At 44.2% G+C, this 14,117-nt stretch overlaps 2 protein-coding genes across 4 annotated transcripts; one reads left to right on the top strand and one right to left on the bottom strand.

The window, feature by feature from the left end:
- Positions 1-105: 105 nt before the first annotated feature.
- LOC147052366 (BAR/IMD domain-containing adapter protein 2) lies at positions 106-14,046 on the bottom strand. Its single transcript, XM_085917661.1, has 17 exons — positions 13,264-14,046; positions 10,906-13,190; positions 7,722-9,276; positions 6,180-6,305; positions 6,042-6,117; positions 5,681-5,767; positions 5,109-5,170; positions 4,947-5,018; positions 4,649-4,786; positions 3,989-4,141; positions 3,729-3,905; positions 2,974-3,604; positions 2,711-2,903; positions 2,531-2,623; positions 2,259-2,418; positions 2,147-2,187; positions 106-2,070 (listed from the first exon to the last, which is right to left on the bottom strand). The coding sequence occupies exons 4-17, from the start codon at positions 6,225-6,227 to the stop codon at positions 1,998-2,000; spliced, it is 2,004 nt and encodes a 667-aa protein (XP_085773787.1). The 5' UTR covers positions 6,228-6,305; positions 7,722-9,276; positions 10,906-13,190; positions 13,264-14,046; the 3' UTR covers positions 106-1,997.
- Positions 9,322-14,037, top strand: LOC147052367 (neuronal pentraxin-2). 3 transcript variants are annotated; one of them, XM_085917664.1, is made up of 6 exons: positions 9,322-9,414; positions 10,861-11,535; positions 12,159-12,447; positions 12,705-12,952; positions 13,026-13,205; positions 13,277-14,037. In XM_085917664.1, the coding sequence occupies exons 2-6, from the start codon at positions 10,954-10,956 to the stop codon at positions 13,484-13,486; spliced, it is 1,509 nt and encodes a 502-aa protein (XP_085773790.1). In that variant the 5' UTR covers positions 9,322-9,414; positions 10,861-10,953; the 3' UTR covers positions 13,487-14,037. The 3 variants fall into 3 exon arrangements, with proteins under 3 accessions (XP_085773790.1, XP_085773788.1, XP_085773789.1); XM_085917662.1 differs by having other exon boundaries at positions 12,156-12,447; XM_085917663.1 differs by lacking the exon at positions 9,322-9,414 and having other exon boundaries at positions 10,641-11,535; positions 12,156-12,447.
- Positions 14,047-14,117: the final 71 nt, after the last annotated feature.

Here is a 14,117-nt window from a genome sequence, read left to right as displayed (position 1 = left end):
AAAATAGGAAGAACCGTGAGAACAGACGTTTTACGTTGAACTACTTAACCACTGATTTTGATTTAACCGGAAAGCTCCAACTTGAATGAACACAAAGAAAAAGGGTAATGTGTCTGTCACAGATTTTTCTTTATTTCACACAAAGTATTAATTATCACATGTTAGGAAATTGCTGCCACATAGTCTTACATGACTAATGTAGAAACAGATGCATAGTGTGTTCATTTCACTTTGGTAGAGGAATGTATACTCTTCATCATGTAATTACATAATATGCTCTGTGATAGAACTCTTTTCTTTTTAGAGGATCACTGTTGACCCATTTTATCTTCACAAGCATTTTAAACTCGTGTCCTAAAACCAAAGTGAAGTGAAATCATCACCCCCCCCTCCATCCCCAAAGGCATGGAAAATACCACATTAGCAGTTAGAATGTCAACTTTATAAACACAATAATTTTTCTTGTGGCTACAGAGCTACTAAAAGATCATTTGATATCTCGTTTACCATTGAACACTCCCTTGGCTCTCATCAACTTTCCTGTAAACCTTCTCAAACACTTTCTGATAATACTTTAAATCCATTCAAGATTCTGTTGAGTCTCCTGGGTAAACACTCATTATGACTAGCTTTGTTTTGGGGACTGAAAAGGAATCAAAAACATCCCAAGACTGGAATAGCCTTTTCTTTAAAACTTAACCTCATCAACTTTCTTCTTCCTATAGAAAAAAACATTTCAAATAAAAGCATCCTGCACTCCAGATGTTAACTCTTGGGGAGAACACAGTCAGTCCTCTTTTGCATTCTTCAAAACTGGCTGCTACTGGGAGAAATCTTTTTTTCAGCTACAATTCATCATTTCACGGATTAATGTACCTCACAAAGGCTATAAAAGTATGATCTAACTTTTTACACAAGGAGGAGTTGGGGGGTGATATTGAAAATCCACTCCATATAAATTTAAAAAAAGTTTCTCAACATGTGGTCCGTGGCCACCTAATGGTCCATTGTGTGATTGCAAAGGGTCCGTGAAAATAAAATATCTTTCTAAAAAGCTCCTAAAACCATTATAGAAATAGGAGTCTTTGACTCAAAATGTGACTGAGACCTTTTCTTCTAGAAAAACAACAGATTTTTTTAGCTATTTTACAGATGTACAATATTTCCATCTGCATTATTAAACTGTAAATCCTTGGTCAATTATGGGTGATCCACAGGGTACCGGACCCCAAAATAGATGAGAACACTGTTGACACGCGATGTCAAAGCAGCAGCATGTTTGTGGATTACTGGCCTCAAACTGTCCTAACCTTCACCTGCACACTCAGTCCTGAGTGTGATATCATCATTTATACGATTATTACCTGTACATCTATAAGCAGCATCAACACATGAATCTAAAGCGGACTAAGGCAACAATTTGAATTTATAAGACAATTACAATAGGAAGCTGTTCCCAAGGCACACAAACTTGACTATACATGTGGCAAGCTGTAAAATGGGAGCCAGTCCTGCAATACACTCAACTAAAAGCACTTTTGTGAAGAAGGCGAAAAAGCAAAAAAAAAAAAAAAAAAAGGCTAAAAATAGCAAAGAGAAACCTAAAAATGTTGATTACAGCAGACTGATCATATACAAAAGAAAATCATAAAAATTGTGTTGATTTTGAGTATTAGTGTTTCTCTAGCGCAGTGGTAGGCCTAAAATGTGGACGTTTGCAAGATATAATTATTTGTTCCACACTTTTTTTTTCTTCATAACTTTAGTATAGCTCTTGAAAGATTTGCCTGATCAGAAAGCAGTGGCCCACCTCTGCGTTAGTCAAACTGGACAATTTAGAAATTTGTATTCTCCTAATCACAGATCACCTGCACACACATTCACCTTTAGGAATACTAAAAAAATAAAATATAAATCTAACTCGCATCAGGTTAATTATTTAAAAAATTAAGAGGAGAGTACTACTACGATGTGTTCTGTTGTCAAAACTGGAGCGCTCACTCAATGATGGGAGCCGAGCGATCGTTAGTGACGGTTCTTCGGAGACGAACGTGGGCAAACGGGTTGGTCCTGGGAAAAAAAAAATAGAAATGTAATAAAATTAAAAAAAGAAAATTCAAATTTTTTTTTATCAGCTGGGGAATACCTTGTTGGAGAAGGTGGCGAGGAGGCCAACTGTGCACAGATCTGTTGTAGACAAGAAAGAAAGACTCATTTTCTATTGACTGTAACGATAACTTGCCTGACCCCGCTCCGACCTTGTTGGTGTCGGCCATGCTGTACGGACGTGGCCGGAAGGTGCTGATCCTCTGGGGAGGGAGGGAGCGCTCGTCCTCTGACTCGGGGGTGAGACTGGGCGATACCAGCTGGTCCAGCTGGCTCATGCTGGTACTGTTGGCCTTGGAAAGGAAAAAGGAGCTGCGAACGGGGTTGGGGGGGGGGGGTTGGTTAGTGCCCACATTCGCATTCACCAGACACTTCATTAGGTACACCGTTGCAGCGACAGTATAAGTAAATTGATTGATTGTACCTTTTGGGTGTGTAGTCGAGGCTGACTCGCCTCTCGAGGTGATCCATCCTGCTATGTTGTGGTTGAGTGTAGGAGAAAGGGAACCAGCCTTTTCTGCCAAAGGCCCCAAAAAAAATTTACTATTCAATTGACGTGTTTCCATCTGTAATCTAACGGCACCGAGGCAGCCTTGGAACATACCGTCCGGTTCGATCATTCTGCCCGTAGTGCCACCCGTCTCTCGGCTCGGAAATCAGCAGGATGATGCTGTCCCCGGGCAGGAAGTGCAGCAAGGAAGCGCCGCCTCCTCCTCCTCCGCCTTCTGACACACCGGGCGAGTGAGAAAACATGGCTTCCACCCGCGTGGGCCCAGAAAGAGGCAACATCCTGGCGCCTGGGTGAGAAAGGGAAGGATGAAATATTTGTCGATGAGCTCCACCTTCAAATGTTGAGGTCCATATTACCTTGAAAGCCGCCCAGCCTCATTTCACTGCCAGGTCTCTTGGGTAACGGAAGAGTTGACGTGGCGCACATGTCGGCAGTCTTCATCAGCCAAGGATGAGCGCTAGGGAGCGTGTTGTTTCCTCCCGGGCCCACCTGTTGGTGCAGCAGCTGCACGGGAGTCATGGCCCTGGACAGCGGCGCGCTGTGGGGAAGCGTTGGGCTGTGGGGGGCGCTGTGCGGGATGGCCACGGTGACGCCCTGCGAGGAGCTCCCGGTCGGAGACACCTGCCCGAGCGACATGACGGTGGAAGGGATGAGACTCGGCGATAGGCTGCTGGTGTTGGCGGCCATGAGGAGAGAGGAGGGCTGGGCCGCTGCGCCTGCGACTGGGCTGGCGCTGCCGCTGCTATCGGCCGGGGGGCTGGTCGCCGACACGTTCAAGGGAGAGTAGCCATGCTGAGGGGACGCATCTCTTGATGAACCTGCGGCGGCTGTCACAGGCCGGAAGGTCTGAGGAGAGCCCTGAGGATAGGCGTCGTCGCTCTGGGAGGATGAGGAGGCGACTGAGCGCTGCTGCTGTTGCTGCTGTTGCTGCTGCTGCTGGGAACGGTCGCCATTCAACAGAGGTGGGACTTCTTGAACTGACAACCTCTGGAAAATGAGATAAAAGTCACTTCAAGTTCCTGGTTACCTCCACAATGAAAGACCACAACTAATTCAAACCGTGAACCTCAGAATTGTGAGCCCAGAGTGTATTCCCCAACATTGTTCTGACCTGTTCTGACGGAGAGCAGCCCAACTTGGTGTGTCGGAGGACCTCGGCGAGCCCGGCTGCCCCGGAGCTCTGTGGCGCCGTGTGACGCAGCAGGTTGAGCGCACGCTCCGGAAGTTTGGTCGGATGAGTGCACGACTGCTGCCATGACGATAGTTTCTGCGACAGGAGCTCTCTCACCTATACAGAATAATAAAAAAATAAAATAAAACATGTAAAACCCAAGACAAGCCCTCATTTTAGGGCCTGACCGAACACGTCACCTTGCAGTGGTAGTTGATGAGAAGCTTGGTTACACAACACTGCCGATCCACCAAGAAGCAATATCGTCTCCTCTCCTCGGTCAGCGCCGACCTGTAACCTGTAGCGACCAGCGTGTCCAACTCCACTTGGCGCCGACTCATCAGCTCCACAAACTGAGAAGGCAATCAGACGGATGGGGCATTAATAAGCCATTCTTGATTTGCAGCCGCACAAGGAGCTGGAGTGACCTTTCGAGTACATTGTTCTAAATCCGAAATAACACAAGTGACATCATTTCCTGCTTCACAATAAATCCCAAAACAGCACTCATGGCTTTGTTGACCTTTGCTTGAAAATAATTCTTGCTCCTTGACTTCCATATTAGGTGAATAAAGTAAATCCTCTCAATCTTCTCATTGTGACCCTAACCCTTCAAAACAATCATCTGATGCAGATTGCCGTCTAAACTTACTCATAGTGAGCTATTTACAGTGTTAGGGGTACAAAAGTAAGACTCATCTTTGGTGAGAAAGAAATGTATAATTGTGTATCGACCAACGTTTAACGTGACGTTTTATGTTGCCTAAAGAAAGCGCATACAAAGAAAAAAAGAATGGGACCGAGAACGCTTCCCTGCGGGACACCATATTCAATATGGTGGTGGAGGTGAGCATACTCGCCTGCATCTCTCTGTCTCCATACTTGTTCGGGTGACGGCTGCCCAAGCTTTTCCTGCGCAGCTTCTTCAGCTGGGCCTGGCAGCGCTCGATGGAATCGGTTTTGGAACGTCGTTCGTTCTGGTACTTCTTCAGTGTGGCCTGAAGGAGGACAAATTCATATCTTACATACATATTGAATTAATCAGCAAGCACTCTTGAAGATGCAGAGTGCCCATCATTGTTTCATTTCTAGACAAGGTGTCTGGTGAACGTGATGTGAACCATGTGTCAACTGTGGGAGGACCTCGTGTTGACTTACCGTGAGGTATTTGATGTCCAATTCCAGCTTCTGCTCCAGCTGGGACAACAGTTCGGAATGAAACAACTTGAGCTGTTGACGAGTAGCCAGAGACACGCAGATAAATATTCACTGGTGTCTCTATTGATGTCTACGCTATGACGCTTTCTGCCTCCATCTTACCACATCTTCCAGCTGCACCTGGATCTGTCTGTGGACCTCAGCCATCTGAAACAATGTGTCTCCTGCGCGACAAGGAGAGAACAAAATAGTAGCGTAGCAGTTGAAGTTTCAACAGATGAAGAAGACATTATGAAGGAGAATTATAATCATGATATTATTTCTACAGAATTGTTTCGTCAAAGTTTTGGTCGCTTGCACACAAGCCCTGACTGACAAAGCGGAGCAGGCCTCCTCTCTGCATGGGCCGCACAGCACAGCGCAGCACAGTATGCAGCGGCTGGCATCTCGCCCTCTTGACACCCCTGCCCGCCTCCCCCGCTGTTTTCGGCATCACAATGAGATCATGTGGTGTTGTTAATCTCCCAACAATGAGCCCACTCTCTCCCTTTGCCTGTGTTTCCTCGTTCTCTACATTTCCTCTTGTGTCTTCATCTCTATCCTGGACAAACACAAAGCTCCCAGGCTCACAGACTATTTCCCCACGCCCCGAATCCTCTAGATCGTTTGAGTCTATAAGCGGCTGATTTTGATTTTCCTTTCGTAACGACGTCCTTCGATGCCCTTTCACTCACCCAACTCTTTGGAGCCTTGGCTGTCGCTGGCCAGCTCTCCCAGTTTGACCAGAGCGTCGAAGTAGCCCTTTGCTGCCACTGTCACTCCTGGGGAAGATCGAATTTAATTTGACAATTGTCCTACTATTTTACACTGAAAGGTCAAAACATTGTTGACATTATTTTTGACAGCCTTGTTAAGACTTTTGTTATCACTTTTGTTTTGAATGTCGTCAAGTTGTAATGAGCACTGGTTTAGCAGTGAGTGTCTAATCGGGTCATCGTATACACCCACGCGATATGCTACATCCAGTGCAAGCGTTCCTTTTTTTTCCCAGACTGGAATTCAACAAAATGCAGACTTTTTTATAGTTGGACAAACCTGTGAGGGCTTTCTCATAGTGTTTTCCCATGGTGACAAAATTCTTCAGACTGGGGTTAAAGTGGTCCAGAATACCCTGTAGGCAAACATCCAACTTGTCAGACACAAATTGTGAAATGTAAAATGAAGCGTTCATACCTTATAAACATTTTCCGTCATCTTGTTGACTTCGTCCGTTCGCGACATTATGCGCTTCTATTTTTTTTTTTTCTGTCTCTGAGCGTGTTGGTACTGATGAAACGTGCTCTGCTTGGTCAGGATGCTCTAGGAGAAGAGAAATACAATTACGTCTTTGTGTTCATTCAAACGTGTGAGATTATTGCAGGTGATTATTCAAAGTATGTGAGGGGGGAAAAAAAAATTACTGGAGGGTGTTTAAAGGTCACTGTGACCTCCCGTCAAGATAGGAGCCCACGCCCTTGACTAAAAGCAGATATTTTCACACCAATCTTCTCCCAGACTGGCTGGGTCAATTCCAGCACTATCCAAATATTCCCCAAGATAAGAAGTAGCGGGGTGGCGCGGGTTGCGGAGTCACACGTGTCAGAATGAAGAGGATGTCCCGTCTGGCTTGGCGCAGTGGCAAAAAAAATGAGCAGCCATCAGTTTTTGTACAAGTGCCATTACAGGCAAGATGTTGACCCAGATCGGCAAATCCCAGACTCTTGCTCATTAGAGCCACATGAGTGCAATTGTGTGTGTGTGCTGCTACAACAGAATGCAGGCGGGGGGAAAAGCGGAAGATTGTAAGATCTTTTAAAAGTGGAGAATATTCTGAGAGATTTTATTCTGGGGGAGCTGTGGAGTTTTTTTTTAGCATATAAGAGGGGAAAAGCTGCAGGTGGTTCGGAGCTGACACAGAAGATGCATTCATCTGCTTTAGCCTCTTTAAATGTGCAAGGCAGGAGCAGGGGGATAAATTGATGCATTGGAACACAATTGCGCCAAATAGCACTCTGTCCATCCATCCAGTTGTATTTACTGTTAAGTAGTTTTAAATTAGAAATTAGAATGGGAAATTTGGATTAAATTCATGCAATTTTAAATTGATTTAAAAATACAAATTTTATATATATATATATATATATATATATATATATATATATATATATTTTTTTTTTTTTTTTTTTTTTTTTAATTAACACACACATGTATATATGTAATACATTTGAATAAAATTATTACTGGCTTTTTATTTTTTCCTATCTATATTTAAGTGCGGTGGTAATGTTCAAACTGCATAACAGTGGGATTAGATATACATTTTAGGAACAAAACCCTTTAAAGAGACACAAACGTTTTTTTCAGAAGTGGTACTTAGTGTGAAAATTTTGCAGGTAAAAAGTACTTCATTGAGTGTCCTGTACAGTAAAGGGTTAAAACGAGCAATGTTGATGGAAAGAACAGGAAGCAGAGTTGAACATCTTTGACAAACTAAAAAAAAAAAACATCCCCACCCCCACACAATCAAGCAAAGTGCCCCCAAAAGTGATCACTTACCTAGCAAAACTAACTTCAAGATTCTTGCAACACATAAAAAAAACGAACAGAAAACGTTTTTTGTAATTTTGTTCGGTGACGAATGTTTGCCTGTGGCCTTTTTGCAGCCTGTTAATTAATGCGGCAAGTGAAACAGCACTTAAACATAAAAAAAAAGTGAAAAATCAAAAAGTAAGTTACCTTGTTCTCATCTCATTGTCGAGCGAGCTGTCCTCTCTTTTCTTGCGCCGGCTGGCTTGAGTGAGTGGGGGGTTGTTTGAGCAGGCAGGCCACTAAATCTCATCTCCCCTCCACCCCTTTTTCACATGCGCTCTCTCTCTTGCTCTCTTCCTCCCTCGCCTGCACACAAGAATGGAGGTCAGATATTTGGTGCCGTTCAGTACCTCTCCTCATTACTGAGCCGATTAGCAACATGCCTTCACGGATGCAAAATGAAAAAAAAAAAAAAAGTGTCCAGTAGCTCTCTCCGCCGCCTCCCCCTCCCCTCTACGTCCACTCGGCTTCCCACCAGAGCCCGGTCAGCCAAACCAGTGGCCTGCTACTCTCTCGCTCCCTCACTGGGCCTGAATAACAATGAGCTGACAGGACTTGGTTTGAATAGCAGCAGGAGAATAATGACTTGAACTTTTTAAGCCAAAAAAAAGAGAAAAGGTCCATGCAAGTAGCACAGGCCTGGCCTACATAGATCAAGAGTAGCACACATTCCTGTTCCTGGCTGGAGGAGGCCTCACGGCATGCAAACATGCTGCAGCCTCGCAAGATGGTCTCCACTCTTCTTCATGAGCTTGGCACATCCGGGCTTGAGAGGCCCGGCTTTTGTTACCTACCTCGATTAATCGGGCTCGCTCTTTTTTTTTTTTTACTCTCTCACAGGACACATTAATCCTGCCTCTGTTTGAAAATGTTAAAACGTGTTTATATATACTGTACATACTTTAACCACTTAACAAAAACATCACAAAAAACATGAAGACTGAAACGATGATATTGTCTCAATTTTACTCAAGAATTAAATTACTTGGTGTGAAATTTGTACACTAAGCTTCGTTTCTGTTGGATGAAGAGTATACACAGGGTTAGAGCGCCTTATTAGGTTCCCAGGGCGAGAATGGAAGTATATTTGGTAACATAAACCAGAGTAAAATGACTGCCACACACACACACCCTTTCTACTTCTACCATTACAGGTGACTTTTTTTTTTTTTTGCATATAAACCGCTAAACCCCTTTTGGCCAGTAGAGGGCAACAGAGTTAAATGTATTGGTACTTGTGTGAGTGTCTATGTGTCAAGACCTAATTCGAAAGGTGGCTCACGCTGACCTATTAACATACAGGTGAGTCAATCCCATCTCACATAACAAGGGTGATGTTGGCAAGGAGATTGACCCATTTGGATGTCTACTTATGCAAAACAAAATGATGAATTTATGACTATTCCAATAAATGACACTCAATTCTTAATGAACTGTCACACTCCACAGTTTTCATTTTGTTAATTATGTATAGATGACCAAGCAGGCCGGAGTGCTCCTATTTGCTTGTGATGTTTACCTGACCTTTAACCTTTAAAGCGGCGCCATGTCCCGCCACCACCTCTTGGGCCGCCAGTCGAACGAGGCGCCAATCAGGTCAATCGCTCGCGTGCCGACATGTACGGTAGTTGCCAAGACGACGAGTCAGGTACAGGCGGGAGTCTCATCCTCGGAAGGTAAGCGGTCCCATTGGAGGCGGGGCCTTCAAAGACAGAGGGAGGAGGGGGGGAGGGAGATAAAGGGGAAGGGATTGAAGGGGTAAATAAATCCCTTGCAATCTGATCAATGTGCGTACAACTCCGCTGCATGTGTGCAAACGCTCAAGCGACGGATATATCAGGTAGGAACGCTTCTGATTTTCTAAAAAGAACATTTTAGAAACACCTAAAGGAGTTTGATGTTTTATGGCAGTCAGGATGACTTACAATTTGAACTTGCATTATATTATAGATGGATTTTTATGGATTTTAAAGTAGCTGATTAAAGTCATAATATTAAAGGAGTAAAGTTGCAAAAAGAAAAGGAAATGAGAAGAGTCATAATTTAAGGAGCGTTAAGTCAAGACAAAATGTTCAAATAAATAGGTAAGAAATTCAAATAAATAGTCAAAATAGTTTTACAGCAATAAAAGTAAGTACGTTGATGAAAGTAAAAAAGTTTAGACGAATAAAATCATGTTTTTTTTGTGTTACGGTATAATTATATAAAAAAGTCACAGTAGATAGAAGTTATTTTGTTAATAAATAAAAACATGCATCATTTTACATGAAGTCGTCAGAGAATGAAGTCATTTTTAAACTTGAGGGGAATAAAAAATATTTTGACACAAATCAAGTTGAAAATAAAGTTGGTAACAGTAAAGCCAAACCGCGATTTAGCATGATGTCGTTTATTTGCCGCTTCATTTCGTAGCCTTTAATCACACATTTAAGCGCACTTGTCAGCTTTTAATTGACCTCTCATGGTGCTGCTTAAATATCCACCTCTAGTCTAGCATATGGCACCGCAATCTCACTGTGGATTATCGCAAACACACAAAGACACCAAGGAGGAGGAGCGGGAGAAGGCCGACGAATGATCTGCCGCTAAGGTGGCACAACGACTGCTGGTAATTAGGTTAATGGAGCCGTTGTGAGTGCTGATTAACTGGCCGGCGAGATCACAACTGATACGCTTCTCCATTTGGCCCATCTGTCTGGGGCACTTCAATGTTCGATGCCACTAGAACAGCAAGAAAATTATTAAAAAATAATGACGTGGTTGCTGCAAAAGAGCACACACGCTGCGGATAGGTCACTGCGAGCGACGGGTGGTCGCTGAGGTCTAGCAGCAGGGTCACTCATGTGCCATTTGGAAATGACCACCTAGTATAATACAGACATGTTTCATATTTTAGGATTGATTATCTTTGTAAATATAGATAGGCACATAAGGACAAAACGGACCATTTTCAAGTGGAACAGTTCTATTCGGTTTGATTCAGTGGTATTACGATTCAAATTTATGTTGTCATATTTTGTCACATGCAAAAGATCTCCAAAAATCTAAACGGTTCAAATTAATTCAATTCGAAAGAAACAATAAATTAGCTGCAACAATAAATTGATTTATATCTGTTGTCCACCAACAAATCGATTCAAGAACCTTTTTAAATGTAACGATTTCATTCAGTCAAACTCCATCTAATCTTTTTTTTTTTTTTTACTCCTTTGTGAAGGTTTTGAACTGTAAGGGATTTTTGAGTTACAGATGAAAATGCATCAGGGCTGTGGCTTTTGTTTTGCAGTTTCATCGGAAAAATCGGCAAAGGAACCAAAAATCAATACCCCACCTGGACAATGGACTTTCAACTTTGATGATCAGGTCTTAAGACAATAGGATGGAGATGATAAGGAAGACTCTGCACGCGTTCGTCGTCCTCTTCTCGCTGATCCTCCTTTCCGCGTCATCCGCTTCGGATTTGAATGACTACCACTCGGCACAACCACGTTTTGTGTGCACGCCCATTCCGGCGGACACCGACCCCGCCTGCTTCCCCACGGCGGGCCTGGGCGCAGGGGGAGCGGGCCACCATCAAAGCGCACCTCCTGCCGGCTGGTGGGGAGCGAGCGACGAGGCCAAAACCACCATCCTCCATCTCCGCGAGAGCCTTGTCAGCCAGAAGGAAACCATCCTGGACCAGAGGGAAACCATCAGGGAGCTGACGGCCAAGCTCGCTCTATGCGAGGGCTTCGCCGGTTCGGCTCACGACGACCAACCGGGCGCGTCCTCGGACCAGGACTACGGCGATAACCGGGATGGAAACCTCGTACCGCACTCTCTGCATTCTGATGGAGCTGACGGGGCAGAGCATCACGAGGAGGACGTCGTTAAACACGTAAACTCGGGCGACGTCACGTCCTCACCGGAGCAGATGGAACGGATGCTGCAGGCGCTCAAGGAGAGACTGGGAAACCTGCAGGTGAGATGGGCACAGGTGACAATAGTACTCAAAATTTATACTGATGGACAGGTACTTGTCTCAAAAAGAGAAGTTACAAAAATTCAAAGACTGGCATGCACTTCACTTAAGTAGAAAAGTAAAATTTGTAAAACTGTTTAAAAAAAAAATCAACTCAAAAGTAGGCAGCGGAAAACAAACATTTGTGAATTTTTTGAAATGGTCAAATCTGGACAGTTAGTGGGAGTCAGGGTATATGGCGGCAAAGCACTACCTATGTCTAAATGAACATAGTTTCACTGAGATGCCACATAATAGCAAATTTGCTCTTATCATTTGTTTGCAGAAAAATATACTTAGAAAGTGTAGGAACGATTCCAGTGAGCACGGGCCACCGTGATTTTATTTGGTCATTTTGAGGAGCTGCGTAGTGATGGCGGGACAAGAGGGGGGTGGGGTCACGGGTCTAAGATCAGTAGTAATTACGGTGATCTGTCTTGACTGAGGTAATCGGGCCACGCACATGCACAAAGCTCGGATTACCTGACAGCCGCATTCAAGCACAATAAAAGCACACAAACACGCACAGGATTCAAAGCCGAGACCAACCATTCTAAGCACCTATCCTTGTGATTCCCCAGCAGAAGAGGAACTCATCCCTGACCTACTCCAGCTCTCTGAGGGAGCTTCTGCAAAGGAAGATTGACACTCTGGAGGAGCAGCTGCACCCGCACGACCATCAACACCTCGACGACCAGGCCGCCAACCACACTGGACGCTTTGACGAGCACAGCGACAAAAGCCATCACATGGACGAAAGCCACCAAAGCGGCCATGAGAATAACGAAGCAGACAGTCATGATCACCTCCCAACGGGAGGACACCACAGTGGTAGCAAATTGCAGAACATGCTCAGCCAGCTTCAAGTGACAGGTACGCAAATAAAGGTGAAAATTACTCACAATCGACAGTTAAGTGCAAGTGTGGAAAAAAAAAAAAAGAATACTCAAATAGAAGTACAAGTACTCATTCAACTTCTTCACTTAGTAAGTAAAAAAATACCAGACGAAGCAAAAGTACCCACACTCTGTTCTTCAGCATGGTTACTTCTCACTAAAAGCAGAAAAGAATTACTTTTATCCCAAAATGAAACTCCACAAAAAAAAAAAAAATTGTACCTTGACTTTCAGGTTCCAAGAGGAAGAACGAGGCGGGCGGCTTCCAGCTGAGCTTCCCCATGCGCACCAGCTACATGCACGCGCGCATCAAGCGAACGCTGCCGCGTGACATCTTCGCACTCACTTTGTGTCTGCGGATTAAGGCCGGCGCCAGGCCCGCCATGGGGACACCGTTCTCCTATTCGGCGCCAGGCCAGGCCAATGAAGTGGTGTTGATCGAGTGGGGGGACAACACAGTGGAGCTGCTCATCGACGACCAGGTGATGGGGCGGGAAGGGTGATAGCTATTTGTTCCAATACTTTTGCACCAAATCTGACGAACCTTTCTTGTAGGTCGCGTCTCTGCCAGTGACGTTGAGCGACGGCAGGTGGCATCACGTGTGCGTGACGTGGTCCACGCGAGACGGGCGTTGGGAGGCCTATCAGGACGGTGACCTGCGGGGGTCCGGGGAGGATCTGGCCCCCTGGCATCCTGTCAGAGCAGGAGGCGTGTTTATCCTGGGACAGGAACAAGTGAGGACAAATGAATAAGACATTTTTTAATCTATAGATATAATCAGTGAGGACTTACATTCTGGTTGCAGGACACTCTAGGTGGTCGTTTCGATGCCGCGCAGGCCTTCGTGGGGGAATTGGCCGATGTGCAGATGTGGTCCTCCGTCCTGAGCGGGGCCGACATCCAGGGTCTGGCGTTGTGCAGTAGCCACCTGGCTGGTGATGTCATCTCGTGGTCTGACGCAGACATGGAGCTGTATGGGGGGGTGGTGAGGCATCCATTCGAACCCTGTCACTGAAAAAGACTCAAGTGGACCAAAATTGATGAGAAAAAAAAAAAAACCACACACACAATACTGTAAATGGGGGTCAAAGACTTTTTGAAAAGAGAAGCCTCCAAAATGAAAATCAATGCCTTTAATTTGAATTTGTTTGGGTGTTAGTCTTTATAGCAACACAATGGCCTGAATGGTCAATATTTGAATTCGTGTTAGGTACTCTGACATGTTGTCATGTAGTTCATAATTTAGATAAATAGTTGACTTTGTTGTAACAATTTGTTGGCAAATTTATTATCGGGAAGATTTCCACGTAAAATACAGCTAAAGAACCAAAGAAATTGTCAGCATTTTGTTATACTAATAATAATTGATTTTTTTCATTTTTAATGTTCTTAAAATGTATTGTTTGAAACTCAACCAATCATTCTATTATAATCGCGTTTTGGCAAAGCATTGAACTGTGACTGTATTGTACTGTATAAAAAAAAACATTTTTCTTGTGTTATTTCCTCATTTCCTAAATTCATACAATGAAGTTAATCACAAATTAAAAAGTGTATGGAGATAAACTGTCCAGGTTCCAACAAAAACAAGATATGCTAAGCTAGTATCAGCGCTGCAAACAAGTAAATGTTGGCTAGTCACACCT

The sequence above is a fragment of the Syngnathus leptorhynchus genome, chromosome 8 (genome assembly GCF_054491065.1).
Source record: "Syngnathus leptorhynchus isolate UIUO chromosome 8, UIUO_Slep, whole genome shotgun sequence".
Taxonomy (NCBI): Eukaryota; Metazoa; Chordata; class Actinopteri; order Syngnathiformes; family Syngnathidae; genus Syngnathus; species Syngnathus leptorhynchus.
This window is presented reverse-complemented; position numbering and strand designations above follow the sequence as displayed.